General features: G+C 41.4%; 1 protein-coding gene across 1 annotated transcript; it reads left to right on the top strand.

Annotated features, from left to right (window-relative positions):
* Positions 1 to 935: 935 nt before the first annotated feature.
* CRKL (CRK like proto-oncogene, adaptor protein) lies at positions 936 to 13,850 on the top strand. The gene is made up of 3 exons (XM_054996441.1): positions 936 to 1,428; positions 4,278 to 4,743; positions 10,784 to 13,850. The coding sequence occupies exons 1-3, from the start codon at positions 1,115 to 1,117 to the stop codon at positions 10,916 to 10,918; spliced, it is 915 nt and encodes a 304-aa protein (XP_054852416.1). The 5' UTR covers positions 936 to 1,114; the 3' UTR covers positions 10,919 to 13,850.
* The last annotated feature ends 13 nt before the right edge of the window (positions 13,851 to 13,863 follow it).

Raw genomic sequence — 13,863 nt, 5'->3', positions numbered from 1 at the left:
TTTCTGGTGATTTGGGGTTAAATCCTGGGAATAAGAGGGGCCTCAGGTGGGTAGAATGCTGGCGTCCACTCCCCCCAACACACACCCAGAGCAACCATTTTCTCTAGGGGGATCTCCAGGTTCTTACGGTTGCCAGCCTCCAGGGGGTGGTTGGAGATCTCCAGGAATTACAACTGATCTCCAGGGGTCAAAGATGTGTTCCCCTGGAGAAAATGGCTGTTTTGAAGGGTGGACCTCTATGGCATTATACCCCACTGAGGTCCCTTCTCTCCAAACCCCATCCTTTCCAGGCTCCACCCCCCCAAATCTCCAGGAATTTCCCAATCTGGACCTGGCAACCCTAGCTACTGGCCTGCAGAGGGCGGCTGAACAGCGGAGTCCCTCACGGGCCTTTCTTCTACCCGGGTTGTTGCTTCCCGTACGTCTTCTGCCTACCACCTTCGCCCGTCAGTCACCTTCTCTCTCGAGGCAAGGCTGCTAACGGAGTAGCCAGTCCTCGGCTGAGGGCACTTTTGAAGCTATTCAGCCGCGACAAAACTCTGAGGGGAGGGTACAGATAAAGCTACCAATGGGCGACCCTCCTCCGTGCTCGTCTAAGGCCATCGAGGCGCGGATAAGCAGAGCGCCGCCCCGTTTAATTCACAGGGCGGGAAGGCGGGTCTTGCGCTCACTCCTGGGATGTCTAGGCCGCGCCTCCTTTCAAAGAGACCGGTTACTTCAGGCGGAGACCGCCTACGCCAATCTTTAAGTCGCGCGAAGAGGAAACTGGTCAAGTGCGAGCCGTTCTACCACTTCCAGCTTTATGGTTCCTGCAGCCGAGTCCCGCCCACATCTACTTCCTAGGCTTGGCGGGCGGCGGGATGCGTCGCTTTCGCTGTGCGCCTGCGCGGGGGGCGTGGCTCTGGCTGTCCCTTCCCCCCTCCCTTCAAGCTTACGCCGCCATTTTGGCGCTGAGGTTTGGCAAGCGGAGCCCGGAGCTGGGGCGGCGGCGCTCCTCGAACTGGGCCGGGTCCAGCCTGCAGCCGTTGCCTGAAGGAGGAAGCGTGAGGAGATGCACCGCCGCTGAGGGGACGCGCCCAGGCCCGCCCGCCGCCCTTCGTGAGGCCCGCCCGCCATGTCGTCGGCCGCCCGCTTTGACGCGTCGGACCGCTCGGCCTGGTACGCGGGCCCGCTGTCGAGGGCCGAGGCGCAATCGCGGCTTCAGGGCCAGCGCCACGGTACCTTCCTGGTGCGCGACTCGTCCACCTGTCCCGGCGACTATGTCCTGTCGGTCTCGGAGAACTCCCGCGTCTCGCACTACATCATCAACTCGCTGCCCGGGCGGCGCTTCAAGATCGGCGACCAGGAGTTCGAGCACCTGCCTGCCCTCCTCGAGTTCTACAAGATCCACTACCTGGACACCACCACCCTCATCGAGCCCGCGCCCAGGTCAGGCTCGCGGCTCCGCTGCCATGGCCGCCGGGCGCCAGGCGTTTCCGCTTCCCCTCGGAGGGCTGCTCCTTCCCCGCTTCCTCCTCTGGCCGGCCTGCTCCCTGCTCTGGTGACAGCGAAAGGCTAGGTGCTATCCTCGCTTCCCTCAGGGGTCCGAGCAGGTAGAGGCCTCGGCCTGGAGCCTGCCTTCCTGATCACCCTGGGAACTAAGAGGGGAATCCCCCTCGACCCCAAACTGTCTCTCTCTGCGGTCTTAAGACGGGTTAGCGCTCTAGGATAGCAAGGCAGAATCGCTCCCTAACCGTATGCTGAAAAGGAAGAAGGGCACGTTCTTATTATATAATTCTATATAATAAGCTGCTGTTAAATGCAATAATAATGTGCGCTTATATACAGCTCTTCTAAACAGCTTAATGCCCCACTCTGAACTGTGTACAGTGTTATCATTATCCTCACAATACAGTTGGGACTGAGGAGTGGCTTACCTAAGGCCACCTGTTGAGCTCATGGCAGTAGCAAGATTTGAACTATCTGAGTGCTGATTCATAACTTAGCCACTTAACCAGTGTGCTACAGCAGTGTAGAAGGGTAGGGTTGGGGGGAAAGTGTTGTCCTGCTATTTAAAGAACACCCAAACCTTCACCACCCTGTCATTGAAGAATTTCAGCATTTAAATGGAGCTAATAGATTATAACTTTTCTCACCTTTGTGTATTGTAAGAGGCAGATATAATGTGATGTGTGAGTTCTCATAGTTATTGCTTGGGATACTCGCCATCATTCAGTCTCCCTGCTGAGTATACAGGGATGTAGGTATTTTTAGTCTCCAGACAATAAATAGTTTGAGGCTGACAATCCTTGTCAGTGTTCATGGGTTAGAGTTTTTCCCTTTCCAAACAAAAAACAAATACAATTCTGCACATCTCTCTCTCTGTGAAAATGTATCCATGGGTGTACATATGGCACTGTGTGGTCACCTGAAAGGCCCTGGTGTTTATAGTTGATATTATTGCTGTGGAAGCTAGCAAGCACAGTAAATAAATTTCTTTGTTTCTGTGCCTGGAAATGCATATACTTCCATATTTTTCTTCTATTTTATAAACTTCAAACTTGCTTACGCAGGAAACCATCTTTAAGGCTTCTGTTTCTTTGCACTATGTGGATAGCATTAATGTCTCGATACGACCTTATTTTTCTGCATGCACCATTATGAAAAGCATTCTTAAGTATGTGCTATCTTATGCCTGTCTTTCTGAAATTTGGAGCCTTATGTACCCTTTTCCCAGTTATCTGATATGGTCCTTGCATGCTGTTCTATCTTGTGTGCTAGTTAATCAACGTACAGGTTCTCCAATGTGTCTTTGCTGAACACTAGCCTTATAAATTGTTTGGAGCATACTTTCATCTTGTTCTCAGGGACCTTGTCTCCCATGCCTCTCAATGTGTTTTATTCCTCTAAAATGTCTTACTATAACATTATTTTTAGCTGTAATTGGGAACACGTGACTTAAGATAGTAGAACCTGTCTAATCACAGGTGCTACCTCATACATGTCTTTCAGTTATAATAGTTATGGGCAGGAAGGCAAACAAGACATGCAAGAAAAGTAGCAGGTACAGGGTTGTATGTTACTTAGCTCTCTACTCAATGCAAGGGACTTGGCAAGATTGCTTACTTGAAAGGCTATTAAAGAGGACTCTTGTGGCACCTTAAAGACTAGCAAATATTTGTCCTAACATAAGCTTTCATGCACTACAGCCTGTTTCATCAGATGCAGGTGGTGGGTGCTTAGGTGACAGACATAAAAATGAGGCAGTAAAGGAAAAAAAACTTGTAAACAGCAGGGTCAAGGGGCATAAAGTGCAGGGAGTACAGTGCACATAGAATTCTGTAAAATTCTAGTGTAATCAGTAGTAGGCACAGTGGCTGTTGCAGTAACTGTAATTGGTGATAATATAATTTGTCTGGGTTTGCTAAGTGGGTTAACACCTTTAATGACTGATGAATTTCAGGTCCTTGCTAAGTCCTGTGGAGATGTCAAAACAAATCATTTTTAATTCAGCAGCTTCATGCTTGAGTCTACTTTTGGAGGGTTTTTTTTTTTTTTGCTGAAGTTACTTTTAGATCAGCTGCAGTATGTTCTGGGAATGCTTGCGTGTGTGATCCTGTGTACAGTTCTTTGGAAGTGAAACCGATTGACCAAAGTGGAACATTTCTGAGTAACAAGTACTCCAGACTTTCCAAAAGCATGGGTGGTAGGTACGAGGCCTGCTGGTACATTAACATCCCTGCTATTTGGTTGGTGGAGTCATAAATATTCCTAATAGAACTGAAAGCATTGTGAAGCTCAGATAGCTGGAAGAAATAAAATAAAACTAGAGGATATAAAATAAGAGTGGAAGATCATCCGTGTGAACTAAAATCCACTCTGAACTGGTCCTTCAGCTCCATAATCGTTGCTGTGAATCATAATGCTACTCAACTTCACTTTGTGCCTGTTGTATCGAAAGTATTCCCTAGATTTCAAGAGGCAACACAGAACTTTGTATTTGGTGCAAACTGACAAAACGTAAGACAGATAAGGAGGACTACTCTGAATTCTAAAATGTTTATATTTCAAGTAATCGTCTCTCTCCAAAATCCTTTTGTTTTCTGGGTACTGTGGTGTTCTTAAGGATTTCATATTAAATTTGATTCCTAATAGAATATGCAAATCTTACATTATTGGCAACAACTAAATTGACTTACATGCAAGAGGAGGAGATGACAACAAGAAATTTCCCAAACATATTTCAAACATCATTTGAAAGATTAAATGCCTTCTGCTAATACTCATGTCCTCTTCAGGTATCCAGCTCCACTAATGGGATCTGGATCAGCCCCTACTGTGCCTGCTGCAGAAGAGAATGTGGAATACGTTCGGACTCTTTATGACTTCCCTGGAAATGATGCAGAGGATTTGCCATTTAAAAAGGGAGAGATACTGGTCATTGTAGACAAGCCTGAAGAACAGTGGTGGAGTGCCAGAAACAAAGATGGCCGTGTTGGGATGATTCCTGTTCCTTATGTTGAGAAGCTTGTGAGATCGTCTCCACATGGGAAGCATGGGAACAGGAATTCCAACAGCTATGGGATTCCTGAACCTGCCCATGCTTATGCTCAGCCTCAGACCACAAATCCTCTTCCCAATGTATCTAGTGCTCCTGGGGCAGTGATCAATCCGCTTCCATCAACACAAAATGGACCAGTCTATGCCAAAGCGATTCAAAAGAGAGTTCCATGTGCTTATGACAAAACCGCCTTGGCATTAGAGGTAAGTTTTTCAGCTGGCTTTTTATTGAGGCTGCTTAGTACAACATTTAATGGCAGCAATTAATTTGTCACTTCTTTAGCTATTTCTGTATTTAGTCTTTGATTTTGGTGGGCCTGACCTTACTCTTACTTTGTTCACATATTAGATTTATATTCTGTGAATTCAGAGGTTTTCAGCATTTTTTTCAAATGAAAATACTTCTGTCACCATGTGTCTCACAAGCTAAGGAATTAAATAGAATGGGGGAACCAGAGGCCAAGTGAAATAAAAATAGCATTGTGTAAACAGAGTCTAAATAACATACCATGCCATACACAACCAGTTCCAACAGCCATCAAAAGGCAATGTTTTCTCTAAGCAGATTCCTATTAAATATATATTTGTTGAAGAGGTGTTTTGGGCTGGATATCTTATATCAGTCTTAACCAGCCGTGTTCATATGGCTATCTCATCCATCTGTGTTGGGCTGAACAGTGACAGCTCTGTTATGCCTGTATTGTGGTTGGTTTTGATGGTTAAAGTGGAGTGGGAATTCAGTTAAGAAGCTCACATTGAGGCCGCATGTTTGAGGCTATAAATAAGTCATTAGTTGGACAGATGACTTGGTTAGATTTCTTCAAAAGTTTCTTGTATGTTTTTAAAAATGATTCCAATGGGGCAGCTACATGCTTGGCCAAAAAACTTTTAAGGAAAAGAGTGTACCAGCAGTACTTTCAGCGTGTATCACTAAGCTGCATGCCTTCTTGCCTCTTTCTGCAGGGGCCTGGTATTTGTATTTGTATCCAAATTTAAGATCATTTCCCCTTAAAAAGCCACTGAAACCTTAAAAATATAATCTTGTATTAACGTAAATATGGTACAAATGAAGTAAATAAATAGTGGAAAACTGACTATCCATCTGCAGGAATTTATTAACATAGAAGCAGCAATTTAAGCTACAATTCTTTAGAAGTTCTTTTGTTAGCACTGTGAGAACATAGCTGACAGTTTTTACTATACATGTATGTTGTGGGCATTATCAAACTAAAACATTCTTTTGGAAGTGGGTGTGAGTTTCTAATTTTAACCGGGGCTTTTTTTTCTTTTTTTGGATGAAGCAATAAACCTTTCACCTTAATTATACGAAAGACATCAAAATTTCTCCTGGGCTTAGAGCAATTAGATTTTAGAGAAAACAATTAAGTCTAAGCTTGCAAGTAGAGCAGAATGTGCCCACATATAGCACTTCTTGACACAGTTGCGCAAAAAGTTAGGTTAATTCTGTCAAATATCAGATTGTCTTGCAGTTGCTTTCTTTAGGGAGGACGCCAGTGCAGGTAGTTACAGATACCTGTAATGTTGGTTGTTTTGTCAAAACATTAGTATTCTGCCTTTCAGTGAGCAGTGCCATCAAGGCAACTCTCAATTATATAAAAACAATCATACAGTATATAATACTGACCAAAATAATTTAAGCCAAAATCTTGACAGGACAAATTGGTTTTAGCAGCCTTTCCTGAAACCTGTAAAGGAGGACACTAGTAATACTTGATGAGAGAAGCTGTTCCATAACATTGGTGCTGCTACCCCCAAACTCTGTTACATGCTACTGACTGTCAAGCTTATAGCACATAAAGCAGGATCTTACTACGGAATCCGTCCAGAATGATACATTACTTTCAGAGAGAACTATCCTTAGGTATCCTAGTCCCAAACAGGTTAATACGCTGAAGCTTAAAGGTAGCACTTTTGAATTGTTCTCAGAAACTAATGTCATTGCAACTGGATCTTAGTAGTTATTCCTAGACAATACGAACTAGTTGATGTTTTGGATGACTTTTCAAGGGCAGCCCCATGGAGATTTTGGAGATTACCAGAGATACTGTGACTAGGTCATTCTAAGCAACATTTTTGTCTGATGCTATTTTGGCTCATCTGCGGCTCCTTTTAAAAAGAATATTCATTCTTTTTCCAAATTATGAATCCAAAATTTATGTAACTTTAGGTTTATTTTTCTAATAGTCTGAATAGGCAGCTGTTATTCTTCCAGTGCTGTTCTCCCATATTGTGCTATCAGAAGCCTCAAGCTTCCAGGGAGTTGAGGCTAGCTCCTTTTAAGTGGTTCCTTTTGCATTTTTGTGTTTAATGCCATTGTAAGCAATTTTATTCCTTTTCACCTTTGTCTATAGACCATTAATATCAAAGTATTTAAATAGGTAGCTGGAAGAGCTAATGTATGTAAATACTTTTCAGCCCTTGGGCTCAGTTGTGTCAAGAGTGTTTTCATCATATTTGCTGCTGCCTGCAAGTATGAACTTCAATGCCTCCATGGAGTTCTAAAAGCAAATTGGTTGTTTGGGGCACAGTCCAATGTGATTTTCTCCTTCACAAGCCCCTTTAAAATAAATGGGAACTGTGCTAGAGCACAACCATTTTCTTGCATTATTCCTATTTGTTTCTGTGGGGCTTGTGGCTGTAGCTTAGTCTTTGCAGTTCAGGCAGGAAGTTGGGACTGAGGGCAAGAGACTTGTCAGTGAACAAGCAAGCCTTGCTTCAGAGGAAATGGTGTGCACTAAGCATTCATCCAGGACAATGACAATGTGTGGACTGTGCATGTAACCTAGTGACTCTTTTCCAAGAATCTTCCTTTCAGGACTCTGAAATCCATGTATGGCACCTGATGAAAAGGGCAGATTGCCCCAAATGTGCCAAAGTTTTATCATTTGGGTGGGGACAAGCTGACTGAACACTAGGATTCTGTGTTGTGTTCTCTATATCATACATGCTAGCAAAGGTATTCAATCTCTTCAATTGATGTCTTCTCAAATAAACTGCAGTTGCATTTTCCATTTTCCCTTCCTCCACCCCAAATTTAAATTGTATTCATCTGGCTTGACATTGAAAGAGCTCATTACAATTCTCTTCATAAAATGTTCGCTTGGGATACAATTTACTTTAATAAGTTGAATATCTGGAAAGCCATTGAGACTCTTCCAATTAAAGGTAAGCTGTTCTTCCAAAACAGAATACTATGTCTAAGTGTTACACACTGAAGAAACAACTTTGCAGTTTTTGACAGGTGCTGTTACAGCAAGACTGTTGTTTTGGTCTTGCTGTGAAGGCTGTTGTCCTTTGACTTCTGAGCTTTCCTGTTTCCTTTCTGGCCCTTTTAGAGGAAATGGTTGAAGAAAATGTTGCTAGATATTCCACAGGGGTCAGTCTTTAAGGGCATTTTCCCAATGTGGCCATTGTCAACTGTTAACACAAAGATCCAAGTCAGTCTGTTGCACTTTATTTTGTTGCTTATTACTGAGGCCAGGTCTAATGGTTTAAAATAAGCTGGTATTCAGGCAGCTCTTCTGTGGATCAGATAGGTATTGCTTATTGTTGGGAAAGTTGATGGTCTGCAGAACATGCTTCTTAATACACCAACTAGTGCAATAGCTGCCTGACTTTTTCACACAATATATGTGAATAGTTCTAATGCTTAGAACAAGGCTTTGTCCATTCTACATTTGACCTCAAAAATAAAAGAGAAACATTGGATAAATTCTCAAAAGATAAGTCTTGATTGTTCTCTGTGTCACATTTACTCCTAGGGAAAAAAATTGCACTTCTCCAGTTTGTTCTTTCATCAATAGCCAGATGTCCTCATAAATAACATAGCTGTGGAATTATTTCAGTTCATTCTAAATAGGAAGCCCTCTGACTGCCCAATTCTAAACAGGTTTCATTGGTCATATGCATGGATTGAAGTCTCACTGACTGCTCTCTGTACCATGGTTGTCGTGTAATTGAGGATATCCATCCCTTTTGTAACATACTTAGCTCAAGGAGCTCTAGAATACTGATACTGTTTTTTAGTCTCTAGTAGTTTTAAAGGGCCATCTAAGCCAGAGGTTCTCAATGTGGCATCAGTGGGAGCCATGGCACCTGCTAGTACTTCTCTTGGCATCTACTATGCTTTTCAAAAAGTGGGTGAAGCCATTGTAAGCCAAAGTCCACATGAGTGGACTTTGAACAAATGCAATAAAAGCCATAGCCATGGGAGGATCCAGAGGGCTGGTAAGCACCCAGGCTTGCCTTAATCATTATGCAGTTCCATTTCTCCTTTCTCTTTTTATTCCCCATTTCTTCTTTGAGAAACAAACTTAGACAATTTTTACAGGAAAGGGTTTTTTAAAAAACAGCAACCCCCCCCCCCAATTAAAAGGCTTACTGGTACGGGAAATTGAAAGTCACCTAGAATGTTTGCCAGTTAGAGTAAAAGTTCTGATCTTGAGTGATTCTGCGCACGTTGGATAATGCACTTCCAATCCTCTTTATAGATCATTTGGAACGGTGTTTTTAGAATATGGGAGGTCTAGGGTGGGGCTTTTGCCCAGCTCACGTAAAGGGTACAGCCAGGTTAAGTGCTTGCAGAATAAAGAGATACTGCCAGTTGTGGATTTCTTAGCTAGCTTGAGGTGTATACTTATACTGTGTGTATGCAAAAAAAAATAATTAAAACACTCTGTTCATTTTAAAGGCGTCTTGTTGAATGGAGCTTCTGTTTGAAATGTTGTTGAAGCCTTACTATCAGATTTATGCACAATCTCAGTTCCTCACATTTTGTAGTTGGCTCCACTCAGGGTGGATTTGATTTAAATCAAACTGATTTAAATCACGATTTAAATCGCGATTTAAATCACTAGTCATTAAGGCTTGATTTAAATCATAGTTTTCTACATAAAGACTAATTCTTGCTGGTATAACTTTAATATGCAAGTAGATGCCTGCCTTACCGATAGGTAAAGGAACTTCATTAAAGTATTCCCAAACTGGGTCTCTTTTACGGCCTGCTGCCATTATAGGTTTTTTCCTCCAAGGAAAGAATGTGATAAACCTCAGGTCATACACACAAAAGATCCAAAGACTTGTGCAGTATTGTGCTCAAAAAGTTTCACTTTCATTTTGTACTGCTTGCCCCTCCCTCCTCACACTTAGTTTCTTCTTGTGCAGATTTATTCCACTCCAAACAATCAGAAAAATATTGTTTCTATTCACTGAACTTTTTGAAACTTAGCACTGGAGGGGTTGATTCTGTCTTCATAGGTTTGTAGAACAATAGGATTAAGGTCTTTTTCTCAACTCTGTTCATGTTATAACATTTTTGCTGTGAAGAAGAGGCATGTGATCTCTGCTGAGCTGACACAAATTCAGTTTTGAGAACTGCAAAACCAAGCCTGTGATAATATCTTGTAGGCAGAGAAACTGCCCAATAATCTTACAAAAACCTCTGGAAGAGCATGACATTGTGAATGGATTAATGGAATTTATTCACCAAAAAAATTAAACATATACAGCCTTATTCTACATAATTAAAAACTAATCTTTATTTCATGATGGAATAACCTTTGGATGGTAATATATTTTCCTCAAAAAGCATTTTATTTAAAAAAATCCGATTTAAATAAAAAAACGATTTAAATTAAAAAAATGATTTTTAAAAAAAATCATTGATTTTTATCCACCCTGGCTCCACTTCATGCATATAAAATTAACATATAAATCGTACTATGTGGCATATTTACAGAATTTAAAAGTATACCTATTTCGATTTTCTATAAGAAAAATTGCAAGTATACGAGAGACAGTTGCAAAACTGCTGCACCACGTGCTACCTTAGCACGTTCCTTAATTTTTTCAACTGGGAAGGTAGAGAAAAAAGGTTGAAAGTGGAAAATTAATTATCTAATAAACAGAATAACATTAATTGTACCAAAACACACACAGTAGCAATACATAGAACTACCAGTATATTTAGATACCAAGTTAAACTTTGTAACATTGAAAACACTGAACTCTTAGTAATGTATTGTAATTTCACTGGAAAAAATAGTAAAATCAGGTCTAAGGAGGGAGGAACAGAGCGAGGAAAGCTTTTTCTCCCTAATTTTTTTCAGGCCTTTACTTCTACATGCAGATCCATGGTAAAAATCTAATGAAGATTCCTTTCTCTCTTAATTCAATAATCCTAAGCTTTTTTTTTTCAGTTGAATTTTTTTTTTGTATTTGGCAGGTTGGTGATATTGTGAAGGTCACAAGGATGAATATAAATGGTCAGTGGGAAGGTGAAGTCAACGGTCGGAAAGGTCTCTTCCCTTTCACACACGTCAAAATAATTGACCCTCAGAATCCAGATGAAAATGAGTGATGCGCATTGCCCCTTTTCTGCATTGCTGCTTCGTTTTCCTGGCTATCATGAGCATCGTTTGAAGTGGAATGATAATTGTTAATGGCATGTGGTAAGCATTGCCGGTTGCCTGTTTCCCAGCTTGCTACGATATGATGGACCTGTTGTTTGTTTGGAATGCATACAACTGATGTTGCTTGTTGGTGCTCATGTGGACAGTTGCATAATTCAAAATTTAGTCACTCCTAGAAGGATTTTGGACCTTCAGCGGCAGAAGATTAGTGGTGCCACCCCAGCAGAGCAGCTGGGGGGCAAAACATCAGCATTTGCTGCTGAGGCATCCAAAGACAACGTTCTGCTCTGAAGTGAATTCTAAGCATCTCTACCAACACAGAGCACCAGTGACAAAAATGCAATTTTATTTTTCCCTCTGGAGAAGGAAAGACTTGATTTGAAAGAGAATAAACTGTTAAAGCAGCAGTGCATTTGGAATAATAACCTCTAGGCTGTATAATCGGAGTTTGTGTTAATAAGACACGTCTTTGTGAGTTTGTCATTGACCTAGAAACAAATTTGGGATGACAGCAAAGAACCATTTTAAAGTATTGCATCGCAGTAGAAGCTTTTATTTATAAGTGTGATGTGTCTGTTTGTCACATCCCTAACTAAAATCTAGCATTTAAACTTGCATCTAGGGATTGTTTGCAAAATTATTGAGGATAATTTTTAAATAACCTTTCAAATGTCCCTAGATTTTTAAACAAATTTTAGAACACATTAGTTCTCACACCATACACACAAGCTTGGGTGAAATGGCACTTTCTGCCTCTTTAAAAACAAAAACAAAACTCCTCACCAAGCATTGATAATCACTAATAGAGAATACAAATGTAAATTGAAAGATATCATTTAGACATTTTTAATTCTTCTGTGCCCTGCTGTGTTAACTGAACTGTAGCTTCTCTGCTTTAGGTTTTGAACAGTGTAACCAGGAGTGGAAAATGCAGAAAGTTGAATTGGCAATTGAGGAATGGCTCCCTAAAGTCTCATTTTTAAATCTTAAGGATTTTGGACTTGAGAAGCCCCAGGTTCAACTCAGTGTTAAAGTGCCTTAATTTGAGAATGAAAGGCGCTGATGGCGTGCAGTTTCAGCAAAGAATTCAGGACTGAACGTATTCAGTCTCAAGAAAAGTGTTTTCATTCATTGACTTTTAAAACTATGGCTACTTGTCCAGAGAAAGCTCTCTTGGCAAAAAAGGAGAGAGCAATTTTACTGCCAAACAAAGATACTGTGAATTAGACTAGCCTCAATGCTCCAGGAAGTGTTTCCACCTTGGGGGTAGAGACCCCTTGCTTTCTGTAATGGAAAGTTCTGCAGCTATTCAGTGGAATCCCCAGTTGTCCCTGTTGATTTGTCTTTTGTTGCTGCAGAATAGTACTACTGAGCTTTGCATTATGAATATTTAAGCTGCACTAAAGATCAGTCTGCCATAAGATAGTCCTGCTACACAGCTGGCCTAACACTGTCTGGTGATAAGAATGTGTGTGACTCTTCTTAAGAACACTGTGTGGATGCTTTTAACTTGCCTGCTTGCTCCTGGTGCTTTCCAAACACGCTTCCTTCGTTCTGCCATATAGATACTTGATCCAGAATTCTCTACTAAACACATTTTAGGATTGCAAAAAAAGAGAGGCATCTATGCAAGCAAGTGTTGAGCCACTCCCAGGATCACAGTTGTCGGGGGTTCTCAAGGATTTTCAGAGGTTGACTCTCACATCCCTCTGAAGCCTAAATGGGAATGGTCTGTTTCATGGCTAATCGGTGCTGCTTAAGTGTAGCACACTAAGTTGATCACTGGCAAAACTTACATCACTGTTTTCTTCACTGTTTTAATAGTAAAAATAAATGCTGCATTTGCTCTGGTCTGTAGGGTTACCAAGGACGGAATTAAGGCTGTCCTTGCTCTTTTGTACACCTGTGCTGTGTCTCGGGTAATCCTGAGAGCTCTTCAGTCTATGCATTATTACATGGGTGTAAAAAGCCTTGTAGTGCAATCCTTAGCATGATTACTCAAAAACAGGTCTCATTGAGATCAATGGGACTTGCTCCCTAGTAAGTGTATGTAGGATTGGTTTCAGATTGGTAATTGGCTTAAATCCGTGCTCTCAAAGAAAGTCTTTGGAAAGTTTGCCACTCCTATAATACCAGTTGGTGCCTCTAAGCAAGAGGGGAGTGGGAACTGGTGCCACTAGCTAAAGCGCTAAAAGAAATCAGGATTGTTTACAAATCAGGCAGGAATATGTAAAAGGGAATATCCTGTTTTGGTTGGGGTTTTGGGGGGGCAACCCCTATTTTGTAAAGGGATAGAAAGCATTCTCTGTGCCATTTCATGTGCCTACAGTAATTTTTTGTATTGTGTAATTAACATCCTGGGACTGAGTAGGCTGTCCTTTCTGTTTTGTAGTAGGGTTGTCCAGCATCTCCAACAAAAAGTGACACATGACTGCAGGCTTCCTTTGTGGGACCAGTAGAAGGTTCTGCCTAGCTGTTAAAACTGTCCTGTTTTCCTACTTTGTGTTACTAAATGCAAGCATGTCTGGAACTAGGAAATATGTTTTATTTTTACAGAGGGAAAGGTGGCCTTGTACTTAAAACAGTCTTTACTGTGCAAACAGTTGTATGTAATTGAGGTATCATTTGAATTTCAGGCAATAATGTATTATGCTTTGTCTTATTTGGGGGATCATCATAGCTTGTTTTGTTTTGTTTTCTTGTGCTACAAAATTTTAACAGTATTAACTATATTCTTAGAACACATGAAGTGTCTTTCTTAAGATTAGTGCCTTTTCATTGTCTTACTTAATTTACTTTGCTGTTGGTCCTGTCATCAATCCAGTGTTCAGTGCCCAGTTTGTATATTCTCAATAAAACCTACATCACCTTGCAGCAGCAGTCGTCGTCTTTA

The sequence above is a fragment of the Eublepharis macularius genome, chromosome 13 (genome assembly GCF_028583425.1).
Source record: "Eublepharis macularius isolate TG4126 chromosome 13, MPM_Emac_v1.0, whole genome shotgun sequence".
Taxonomy (NCBI): domain Eukaryota; kingdom Metazoa; phylum Chordata; class Lepidosauria; order Squamata; family Eublepharidae; genus Eublepharis; species Eublepharis macularius.
This window is presented reverse-complemented; position numbering and strand designations above follow the sequence as displayed.